The sequence below is a fragment of the Brachyhypopomus gauderio genome, chromosome 2 (genome assembly GCF_052324685.1).
Source record: "Brachyhypopomus gauderio isolate BG-103 chromosome 2, BGAUD_0.2, whole genome shotgun sequence".
Lineage (NCBI taxonomy): Eukaryota > Metazoa > Chordata > Actinopteri > Gymnotiformes > Hypopomidae > Brachyhypopomus > Brachyhypopomus gauderio.
Window position 1 is genome coordinate 25,891,356 of NC_135212.1, and position 12,225 is coordinate 25,903,580.

A 12,225-nucleotide genomic window follows, 5' to 3' on the forward strand; every position below is an offset into this window, starting at 1 on the left:
CTTTTTTGTTTAGTTTTTTCTGTCATTTTCTCTTTCTCCCATGACTCAGAGCAGAATTTTTAGAAAACAAACAGCAAAGGTCTTCCTCAGAGAACCATGGTGGAGAATTGTTGGAACTTTCCAGACGTCTTGTAAGGCATGAGGAGAGTTGATTAGCGGTGCACTGACATGCAGACAGTGAAATAATGGGTTGTCAATGCAGGAAGTGTCTCAAATTAGCTGCATGGTTTGTCTAAGCATTAATTTGCATGTGCGTGAGTTTGTGTGTGTGCAAGTCTGTGTGTGAGTGTGTGTGGGCACCTGGAGATGAATGTGTGGACAAAGTTCTGTATGAACTACATTTACTCAGTATGCATCTGATGTTTGCAAGTCAAGATATACACTACGCAGTTGGATGTATTTCTGTCAGACCACAGTACTGTGTGTGATCACTGCCTCTGGGACCAAGTGAATATACATGTTAAGGATGCAAGTCACATCTGAGGCAGTTCTGTGGATTCTGGTTTATCCCCAGAGCACAATGAGTTAGCGCCAGTGTTCACACTCCTACAGACACACTCTAATAAGACTGTAGTGACATGTCAGGCCCCATGATTCTGCTGACAGCATGTGTTTTCTTCCTCATTCTCTATTTTAGTATAGAGGATCTCTTAGGTGTTAGGTTTATCTTTAACAGCCATACTGGGGCAAAACAAAGGCAAGGTGTAATTATTAAATTACCGGTGGGTTACTGAGCCCTGAAGAAAAGAATGTAACCACATTTCTGTGTTAACTGCAGGTTTAAAAGGTGTGTTGTTTTGACAGGTTTTTATCACTATGTGTTAGTTTATGTGCATTTATATGTGTGTATTCATTACAAAGTCTTATTCATGTTCAAAATGCTTTTTTTATTTTTTTTATTTTAGAAGTTTAACTTCTTTTAAGGCACATTACATGCTAGGCAACTACTGGCCCTCCATAATTGGTTGTATTTACTCTCACCAGCAGTGACAGTGATGCATGTAGAAACCCGATCAATCGGTACCAGCTTCACATCCATAGCCGTACCACTAGCATGGCCGTGTTACTGGTGTGCTGAGAATGGGCCACCGGCCAAATAATATCTGGGTAGCTGTAGTCCAGTCATTGGAAACTGACCATTGATGGATAGGGTAGACCATAGCCTGTAATTGCATATTATAAGATAAATGAAACTAAGATGAGGGAACCTAATAAAGTGAGTGGAGGTACAAGTGTAGTTAGGAGTTTGTAATGGAGGGCAGATTCAAGACAGAATTAGATGCTTTAAGATGCCGGATTGAATGGATGCCAGTGCATGACAAATACATTTATTGTCTGTATCATTTGTGAGTGTTTTGGGCCTTTTTCCACCAATAGGGAATGAAATGCTTTTAGACTTCAGCCCTGAGATTCTTCTTTCTACCATAACCTATAACCTCCTCCAAGTCATTTGAATCACCCCTTTTTAAAAACTTTTTTAATAATAAAATCGCTTAGCCTGCTCTCTTTAAGCTGCCACTCAGAGATCTCCAATCACATAGCAATTATTCTCATTACTAATGCAATTACACAGAGCGGGAGCCACGTTAGTGCTTCCAATGGCAACAACATGCTCTGATGAGATAGAGCAAAAGATGGAGGCCTCGGTGTGCAATTACTACATAAGATGAATTATCTATTGATTAGATAATATAGGCCTGATTTTGGCGCTATCTTTTAAATCAGTCCCAACGGCCATCCACAGAGACTTAAATCCCTTCTCTCTCTTTCTACAGTTTGAAATTGTTCCAGTTTATTTTGCTCTCCCTGGTTTCTCCCTCCCTTTTTCCTCTCTCTCTCTTTCCTTCCTCTTCTTTGCTATTCTGTACCTCATTCACCGTCTCTCTGTGCTTCGTTCTCTGGCTGCCCTCTCCATCCTCCCCTTTGACCTTTTTTTCGATCTTCCTGTCCTCTTCCACACCCATGTGCGGTCCCACTTCGCCCATCTTCCGGTCCACAGGCGGGCTGCCCCCTCGGCTGAGTTTTCCGTGGACCGCACACGTCACCTCATGTCCTTCCTGGCCATGTTGGGGCCCAGCCCGGACTGGAATGTGGGCCTCTCAGCTGAGGACCTGTGCACCAAGGAGTGTGGCTGGGTCCAGAAGCTGGTGCAGGACATGATTCCATGGGACGCGGGCACCGACAGTGGGCTCACCTATGAGGTCAGTGTCCATGGACTAGGGACAGCTTGCTGGTTGCATTGAGGCTGGCTAAGGAAGCTCTTCCGTGAAGCTCTGTCAGTTAAAGAGCTCATGGGTCTTGGGGTGGGGGGTCTGGCCTGGAAAATGGTTATTTATTGGAGTTTTAATATGTGGACTAGAATCTCAAGTATACACACAAGCAGAAGGAAACTGTTTTGTTTTAAAACAAGAAGGCTATACGAACAAATGGAAGTTTATGAATAAGGATTTGGACAACAAAGGTATTCATGATCACAGCATGACTCTGCCATCTGCTGGCATGATGGATTTTGTGAATTACACTTCAGTAATTCAGCCTCCTTTGGAAACATCTTTAGCCATGGCTAATAGTCATGTAGACATATAATGTTTATATATATATAATCTAGTCATTATTATAAAAGAACCAATTCTGTGGATAAAAGACAAGATCCTTTGATCGAATTCCCATCCTCCTACCTTGTCATCCTGCTTGCAGGGCTGCCGGCTGCTTCGTGCCTTCAGCCACATGCCTTATCATCTCAGGCCGCAGACGTTTGGCCACTCTCAGCGAGGAGCTGATACGTGTGTAATTTGTCGGGCCCTCCTGGCTGCGTGTGCTAGATTTGTCCCCCTGTCACAGGCCCTGCCATTGCGGATGAGAGCAAATCTTCCCGTGTGAAGCCCACAGGCACATGGTGGCAGCTCTGCGGAGAAGTGACTCTGTGCTCCATAATGGGATTTAACGCTCACACAGAGACAGATGATGTTCAAAGGGGAAGCCCAAATGCCCGAATGAATGTGGAAAATATCAGACCGTTGAATTTAGCATTTGCAAAATATCAGAAGAGGGTGTAATTAATTTTTACAGCAATTTATTAAGTTTACCGTTTGAATTTTAGCACATTAATTCATGATTTGCATGCTCTGCTCAGTCTCCCAACAAGGCGACGGTGCCCCAGGAGAAGATACGCCCCCTGACCAGTTTGGACCACCCCCAGAGCCCGTTTTATGACCCAGAGGGGGGTGCTATAACACCCGTAGCCAGGGTGGTGGTGGAGAGAATTGCCCGCAAGGTTTGTCCTTCCATTGCTCTGTAAATACGATTGTGTGCTTCAAATATAAAGGAAAATCTCCAGCTATTGATGGTGAGGTTGCTGAATCCCTGCAGCAGGATGTCCAGACCTGGGAGGAACTGGACAGTCTTTGTTTTAAATGTCTGTGGACTATGTTTGCTTGGTGGACCGGGATGGCCTCAGCCTCCGCTCGCCCACTTGTTATTGCAGACATGTGTATTTGCTGTCTGAGGACAGATGCATATAAGATATTAATACCTCCCTCTGGGTGGGTGGAAGAGAATCAATGCACTGTTGGAGACACACCAGTGCTGAGCTCGCTGAATTAAGCCCCAGATCAGATATGCAAAATCACCCGGCTTTATTCGGAAGAACAGTTCTGGCATAAAGGTTGTGGGTATTGCGGAACTCGTTGTAAAGAGTTCAGTCAGCCTCTTGGAACAGTTGCTGGCTTTATCATTCGATTTGAGCATCACGTGGTAAACATTGTGGGTTTTTTGTGTCTGCAGGGTGAGCAATGCAACATCGTGCCCGATAATGTGGATGACATAGTGGCAGACATTGCCCAGGAGGAGAAAGAGGAAGGTCTGGATTTTCCATCACCTTCACAGGAACCTAGATCACAAACCGTGCGTGCGTGAGCGCGTGCGTGTGTGAGCACGAGCATGTGTGTGTGTGCATGCTTTTATGTGAATGTATTGGAGCCGGAGGTAATTATATAGTGCACCAAACACCCTCTAGTTTGACTTTTGCATATATTTGGGTGCTGGTGCTGCATCCTATAAGAAAGTAGAGATAGCCTACAGGAAAGTGACTTTCCTAAAACGTGCTATAGAAACTCCAGCGTTTGTCCTCCCCTGCTGCTCCATGCTCACTCTCTCTTCACATCACGTTTTCCTCTCCGCCAGACGACACTCCTGAGACGTGCATTTACTCCACCTGGTCCCCGTGGTCAGCGTGCAGCTCCTCCACCTGTGAGAAGGGCAAGCGTATGAGGCAGAGAATGCTGAAAGCCCAGCTGGACCTGAGCGTGCCGTGTCCCCACACCCAGGACTTTGAGCCCTGTATGGGGCCCGGTTGCAGCGACGAGGGTGAGTGAGGGTCCTCGCCTGCTCTGTGACGCCCGCTCTATGCCCTCGCCTGCTCCGTGACACCTGCTCTATGCCCTCGCCTGCTCTGTCACGCCCCCTCTACACCCTTGCCTGCTCTACACCCCTGCTCTACGCCCTCGCTCTACGCCCTCGCTCTACACCCTTGCTCTATGCCCTCGCTCTATGCCCTCGCTCTATGCCTCCGCTCTACACCCTCGCTCTACACCCGCGCTCTACGCCCCCGCTCTACACCTGTGCTCTACGCCCCCGCTCTACACCCCTGCTCTATGCCCTCGCTCTACGCCCCCGCTCTACACCTGTGCTCTACGCCCCCGCTCTACACCCCTGCTCTATGCCCTCGCTCTACGCCCCCGCTCTACACCTGTGCTCTACGCCCCTGCTCTACACCCCTGCTCTATGCCCTCGCTCTACGCCCCCGCTCTACACCTGTGCTCTACGCCCCTGCTCTACACCCCTGCTCTATGCCCTCGCTCTACGCCCCCGCTCTACACCTGTGCTCTACGCCCCTGCTCTACACCCCTGCTCTATGCCCTCGCTCTACGCTCCCGCTCTACATCCTCGCTCTACGCCCCTCGCTCTACGCCCCCTTCCAAAGAAGACAACATGTTCACAGTGCAGTTCAGCTTAGTCGCTGCCTCCAAAATTCAACGCACACTCCTCTGGATGACTGGAGGTCATTTCGTGTACAGCAGCTCCTTCCCTTTCATCCAGAGTATTCAAAAGCTTGTGAATGAGACTTCGTGGGTCGCCATGTTTTACTGAAGGACATTTTCAAAATGTCCTGGAGTAATAACAAGAGAGGGTTTCATGAGGTGACAGAGCCAGTACATCACGGCAGAGTCTCCGCCTTACGCTTTTACAGGCTGCTGCACTGACTTTTGCTCTGAGACATTAAAAGGTCAAAGATGATTGTATACAGTATTCATTTGTTGCTGAGACAGATCAGTGAGGGCCCCGGCCTGATTGCACACTTGCTGGCCAGTAGTGTTCACGACACCCTGGGTTTTCTAGAATGGAACGGCAGGAGGAAGAGATTAATATACTGTATGCAGTTGGAAATCTGCTTTGTTGCACAAGACTAATATTAGCATCCCACCTCCTGCGGGAGTCACCTAGCATTTATTGACACTTTCTTTCTTTCATATTTTCTTTCTTTTGACAGATTAGCTCTGCTAATCTCTGCTAAACCCTCACCTAGTGCTGTTCAGCAGGACACAACAATCTGGTTGTCATTCTGCATTAGCAAAGTTTCCCAGAGTGCTTTGCTGTTACTGCACTGTGCTGCGCTGATTACTACTGTCAAAGACAAGTGATCACCAGCGATGGGGTAGGCCATGCAGTCCTTAGCGTGCCTTAATGGGCCATTAAGAGCTGTTATCGATCTCTGATAGGGATGCTGGGCTGATGAAGAGGACCTCAGGGATGACATGTTTACTGGCATTTTAGTAATGGTTCAGTTAGCATCAAGATCTGTTCAGTAAGTCCTGTCATTTAGTAAAGTCTAAAGACCGGGGGGTGTGAGTAGTACTGCTTTGTCCTTCAGCATAGTTCAACTTCACTTATTTTCATTTTTAGAAAGAAACAAGCAAGCAAACGTACCTACAGACATCTGCACATACTGTATGTACATTGGATTGCTGTGCTAATTGCTGCAACTTGGAGGGTGGAGGGTGTGTCCACTCATCACAGTCTCTGCACTTTTAACGCAAGGCTAAAACATTCAACACGTTCAGCCCCTGATGTGCTGAACATGGGCTGCGTGATTCAGGCCTATTACAGCACAGTGTAGTGGGGATGACTGACCTGATTTAATGACTGGATTTGTGCGCTAATCCTGCTAAAGCATAGAAGTGCAGTTTTCCAGTGAAGCTGGGGGGAGTGATCTCTGCGTGATCTCTGCGTGATCTCTGTCCTCCGATTGCCCAGACACCACTACCTGCATGATGTCAGAGTGGATCACCTGGTCTCCGTGCAGCGTGTCGTGTGGCGCTGGAACGCGCTCCAGAGAGCGCTACGTGAAGCAGTTCCCCGAGGATGGCTTTGCCTGCACCCTCCCCACCGAGGAGACGGAGCCGTGCGTGGTCAACGAAGACTGCTGTGAGTGTCGCAGGGCAGGACGTCCTTTCTCTGCAGTGATTTAGAGGAAGAAAAAAATATAATATATATATATATGTTTATTTTCTCGCTGCTGTCATTTCCAAGGGTGATTGTTGAATCTGACATAAGCTGGCGCCCGGTGCTGGTGGGTGCAGGTGTGCGTGGCGTTATCTCTGGCGTTTAGCAGCCCTTCTACCGCCATGTGTCCCCTGCAGCTCCCAGCAGTTGTCTGGTGACAGAGTGGGGGGAGTGGGACATCTGCAGCGCCACCTGTGGGATGGGCCTGAAGCGACGGGAGCGAATGGTGAAGATGCCGCCGTCCGACGGCTCCGTCTGTGGGGCCGATGTGGTGGACGTGGAGAAGTGCATGATGCCAGAGTGCCGTGAGTTAGAACCACACACACACACACACACACACACACATTTTTACTGTGACACAGACCAGCAGGTTTCAGACATCGTTGCAGTGCACTGCTCACTTTTATTCTTTGCAAAGTCGTTGGATGGAAGTGCCCCGTGGTATTTGTCTCCACGAACAGACGTCAGGAGATCCTACAGAACACGAGCGAGCGGACAGCCGTGTCTCTGTTTTGACAGCATGTTCCAGCGATGTTTTTCACCATAGCGACAGATGTCTTTTTGACAGACACCATCCCGTGTTTGCTGTCTCCGTGGTCGGACTGGAGCGACTGCAGTGTGACGTGTGGGAAGGGCACGCGCACGCGTCAGCGCATTCTCAAGTCGCCCGCCGAGCTGGGCGAATGTGCCGAGGACCTGGAACAAATGGAGAAGTGCATGCTGCCAGAGTGCCGTGAGTCCACGTGAAACCACGTGAAACCACACCCACCTGGGAACACCCGTGTACCTGCACCTTGTGCACACGTACACACTGCCTCACATGCACACGCCTGCACATCCAGACCCCACACACACATGCACATACCTGTGGACCCAGACCCCACACACACATGCACACACCCACACCTGTACACCCAGACCACACACACACATGCACATACCTGTGGACCCAGACCCCACACACACATGCACACACCCACACCTGTACACCCAGACCACACACACACATGCACAAACACCTGTGCACCAAGACCTCACACACATGTGCACACACCCACACCTGTGCACGCAAACCACACACACATGCACACACCCACACCTGTACACCCAGACCCCACACACATGCACACTCACACACCTGTGCACTCAGACTCCACACACACATGCACACACCTGTACACCCAGACCACACACACACATGCACATACCTGTGCACCCAGACCCCACACACACATGCACACACTCACATCTGCACACCCAGACCACACACACACATGCACATACCTGTGCACCCAGACCACACACACACATGCACACACACACCTGTGCACCCAGACCCCACACACACATGCACACACCCACACCTGTGCACCCAGACCCCACACACACATGCACACACCCACACCTGTGCACCCAGACCCCACACACACGTGCACACACCCACACCTGTACACCCAGACCCCACACACATGCACACTCACACACCTGTGCACTCAGACCCCACACACACATGCACACACCTGTACACCCAGACCACACACACACATGCACATACCTGTGCACCCAGACCCCACACACACATGCACACACTCACATCTGCACACCCAGACCACACACACACATGCACATACCTGTGCACCCAGACCACACACACACATGCACACACACACCTGTGCACCCAGACCCCACACACACATGCACACACCCACACCTGTGCACCCAGACCCCACACACACATGCACACACCCACACCTGTACACCCAGACCCCACACACACATGCACACACACACACCTGTACACCCAAACCCATGTAAGCCCTTAAACACATCTGGACACTCACATCTATTTGCACATGGCTTCAACCATCACACTTAGCACCCCGTGCAGCACAAGCCACAGATACACAGATACACACACACACACACATGTACCATTACATACTCACTGGGTGTTATGAATACACACAGATGCCCATGCAGAACAGTTTAATGAAACATCAGAGCTGTACTTACATTTAAACCCCGGAAGATAATGTACATAAGTCATTATCCATGTGCAGATGCACCTCTGACATTATCACACATTAGGTGATGAATTCTAATCAGAGGGTTTACAGAGCAATCAGGTCCTGCAATATATGCAGTCAAATATGCAGTCTGTCAGGGAAGGTCAATTTAAATTTATTTTGAATCCTAAATTTAAATTGGAAAAAAATTAAGCTCTCTGAACTAAGTGAATATGAACATTAATTTTTATTAAACTCCAACTGTTTTGAATGTAACTGAGATCAAGACGAGTCATCTTTAAAGCCTCAATCAGGATTCATTGCAAATGGTTCTCTGTAGAATAATTTATCAGGCAGCCCTTTGACGTCCAATCCTTTTTATATATAAGCAACCCGACACCCCAGAGCATGTGATGTGAAGCTCGGGCTAACCTGAAGGTTTCTGCTACTGTCATGATGCTCCATTCATCACAGTAGTGTCTGCTCAGAGACACAGTACTAAATATGATTTATTTATTGATTTGTGAGTCTTATAAAAACAAGCTCTGCGTTTGGCAGCTACCATTAAGAGGATAAGACATGTTCAATGCCATCATGTAATGGATGCCAGGTATGGCTGCTTCAATAGTAGAGCTGTGTGCCACATATTTCAGAGTGCACTTCCAAACTGTTTGATATCCAGTGCTTGCACTAATATTCCAGTCGGATAGTTTATTAGGTTAGCCACAATTATCATGGGCCACTGGTAAACGTAGAGCAGACCCTGGAGAAGAAGCCCTGCCATTTTATCAAATGATTGATTCCTGATTGAGGTTTTATTGGTGGAGATGGTTACACTGAGTTCATTCCCCTCCCTCTCTCTCTCTCTCTCTCTCTCTCTCTCTGTATACTTCTCTCTGTGTATGTATATCTGGTTCACCTCTCTCTCTCTCTCTCTCTCTCTCTCTCTCTCTCTGTATATTTCTCTCTCTGTGTCTATGTCTATCTGGTTCACCTCCCCTCTCTCTCTCTCTCTCTCTCTCTCTCTTTCTCTCTGTATATTTCTCTCTGTGTGTGTCTATATATATCTGGTTCACCTCCTCTCTCTCTCTCTGTCTCTCCCTCTCTCTCTCTCTCTCTCTCTCTATCTGTATATTTCTCTCTGTGTGTTTATGTCTATCTGGTTCACATCCCCTCTCTCTCTCTCTCTCTCTCTCTCTCTCTCTCTCTCTGTAGCTTCAGACTGTGTGGTGTCTGAGTGGTCCGAGTGGTCCGAGTGCAACAAGTCATGCGGGAAGGGTCACATGATCCGGACGCGGATGATCAAGCTGGAGCCGCAGTTTGGGGGCGACCCCTGCCCCGAGACCGTCCAGAGGAGGAAGTGCAAGGTCCGGAAGTGTAACCACGGCGCCGCCGACAGCGAGGAGAAGAAGAGACGCAAAGAGGCCCGCAAGAGGAAGAGCAGCCCGGGCAGGGAGGAGGCAGCGGGGGAGTTGGCAGGTGAGTAGTCCAGTACACAGGGTCCAGTACCGGCTGCTGTCCAGCGGGTCTCCGTCTTTAATCTGCCGCTGCCGCTCTCTGCGCCATTATCAGCATTGCCGTTCACCATTTTGTTCAGTGTCATCACCGTGCCGACATCTTTTTTTATCAACATCAGTGGTTTTCTGTCTGTGAATTTCAGCATCCTTAAATGTAAGTGAATATTGCAGTAGAATTTACGCAAGGTTGACTTAAACTGTCACCTTTCTTCTCTGTGACCTCTACCTAAAAGGCTGCAAAATGAAGCCATGGTCTGGATGGACGGACTGTACCAAGCTGTGTGGAGGGGGCATCCAGGAGAGGCTAATGACAGCCAAGAAGAGGTTCAGGAGCTCACAGTTATCCAGCTGCAAGGACAGGAAGGAGATCCGTGCCTGCAATGTTCATCCCTGCTAGGGCAGCAGGGGATTATGGGATGGTACATAATTTGGCAGGGAGACTGGATTTGATCACTGTCTTTCAGTGATGCAGTGCACTCTGTTTAGGGCAGGCATGGTGAAACAGTTTGGTCATTTTTAAGCTTTTATTTTTATTTTTTTACTAGACTCTAGTATAGTAACCCATTATTTGTCAGAAAAAAAGAACAAGAGAGAGGTGGTTAGAGTTTCTGTGGAAATACTGTTCAATTTCTACTACATTCATATCTAAAGAATGTAAAATTCTATTCCATTGATTAGATCCGAATTGGTGGGATTTACAGAAGATGAATTTTACACAATGTAGACCATGGCATATAAAGGATAATTTCCTTTGAAAAAACAACAGCAAAAAATACTCACTCATCCAAAACAGAAGTGAAACCACTGCAAATTCTCATAGCATAAGTCCCCTGTTGACCCATTTACAGGATATAAGAGACTGATAACGTACTGAAGCATTTTTGAGGTTTTTTTTGTTTGTTTGTTTTTTATTGCATTTATTGTATTTAAAGAACATAACTTAATTAAACTCCTCTGTACCACTGCTTTGAAAGGCACACAGCTATCAAAGGACTGAAGTGGTTGAAACTTTCTTCACATTTGCACAGGGGAATGGGACAGGATTGATAGACATACCCTTTTCAACCTTTTGACTGCAACACTTGATTTGAGCTCTAGAGAAGTAACTATAGCCATAAACATGTAAACGCAGGGCCAAGGTCCTCTGCTTACAGCCACAACAGGGCTCTGAGGAATTAGCATAATGGCATTCTACTGGTGAAACAGCACGAAGAAAAATTTTTTTACTTAATTCTCTTAGAGGCAGCATGTTCACTCTCCTTTTCAGCCATTGAGTGAACAGTGGAAAATACACGTCACTATTTAATTTAATTTTGAATTGTTACTAATTTTAGACGTAGTTCTGCCATGTGCAGAAAGTAGCTGCACTGAATATAGAATTCATTTTTTGCAAGATTACTGTAATTATATGTGTTAAAGTTGTGATATTCCTTAAAGAAAATGGAATTTTTATGATATTCTTAAAAGAAAAAAATAATGGATAGATAGAAATGGATAGACTAATAAATGTAGTTTTATCCTTTCATGTGTTATATCCCCATATGAAAGCACAGGTTATTAGCCATTCCAGCATTTTCTAAGCCCCAGAAGATGAATGTGCTTTCTAGGAGACAAATCTGTTGTGACTTTATCCTGCCTGTAATACATAGATGCCATTTTGCTTTTGGTTTTGTGCATTTCCTTTATTTCCCAGTTTGGCCCCAGACCTTTTTTCGAGAGTGTAATCCAAGAACCAAAGTGGTGTGTAGATGTTTTATTGTTGTCTTTCACTGTGCTCCCTCTGTCACAAAAAAAAAACAAACAAAAAAAAAAAAACATAATTACTATGCTGATAATAATATTTTGGAATATTCCAGATTTACAATAAAAGTGAATGTGACAAAGTGTCTAATTATTTTTTTTGTATTATCTATAAACAAAAAAAAAAAAAAAAATATATATATATATATATATATATATATATATATTAATCACCATTCAATACCAGCATTTCAATAGATTTAATCTGTTTCATATTGTTATCCACCAGATGGCGCAATAAACAAATTTATTTGGAGGAAAAAATTGACAGTGTGCATTTTGCAAAGACTAACCACACGATGGCGACAGAGAACTTTTAAAATTCACGTATCACAACTCGT

The 12,225-nt window shown here is 46.5% G+C and overlaps 1 protein-coding gene across 1 annotated transcript in view; it reads left to right on the forward strand.

The window, feature by feature from the left end:
* Nucleotides 1–11,937, forward strand: part of spon1a (spondin 1a) — an 80,674-nt gene extending 68,737 nt beyond the window's left edge. The window contains exons 8-16 of the mRNA XM_076992510.1: nucleotides 2,000–2,201; nucleotides 3,134–3,274; nucleotides 3,784–3,859; nucleotides 4,183–4,365; nucleotides 6,313–6,483; nucleotides 6,699–6,866; nucleotides 7,130–7,294; nucleotides 9,783–10,046; nucleotides 10,318–11,937. Of these exons, the coding sequence (XP_076848625.1) occupies nucleotides 2,000–2,201; nucleotides 3,134–3,274; nucleotides 3,784–3,859; nucleotides 4,183–4,365; nucleotides 6,313–6,483; nucleotides 6,699–6,866; nucleotides 7,130–7,294; nucleotides 9,783–10,046; nucleotides 10,318–10,481 (1,534 nt within the window). The 3' untranslated portion in view covers nucleotides 10,482–11,937. The remainder of the gene's footprint in view (nucleotides 1–1,999; nucleotides 2,202–3,133; nucleotides 3,275–3,783; nucleotides 3,860–4,182; nucleotides 4,366–6,312; nucleotides 6,484–6,698; nucleotides 6,867–7,129; nucleotides 7,295–9,782; nucleotides 10,047–10,317) is intronic.
* Nucleotides 11,938–12,225: the final 288 nt, after the last annotated feature.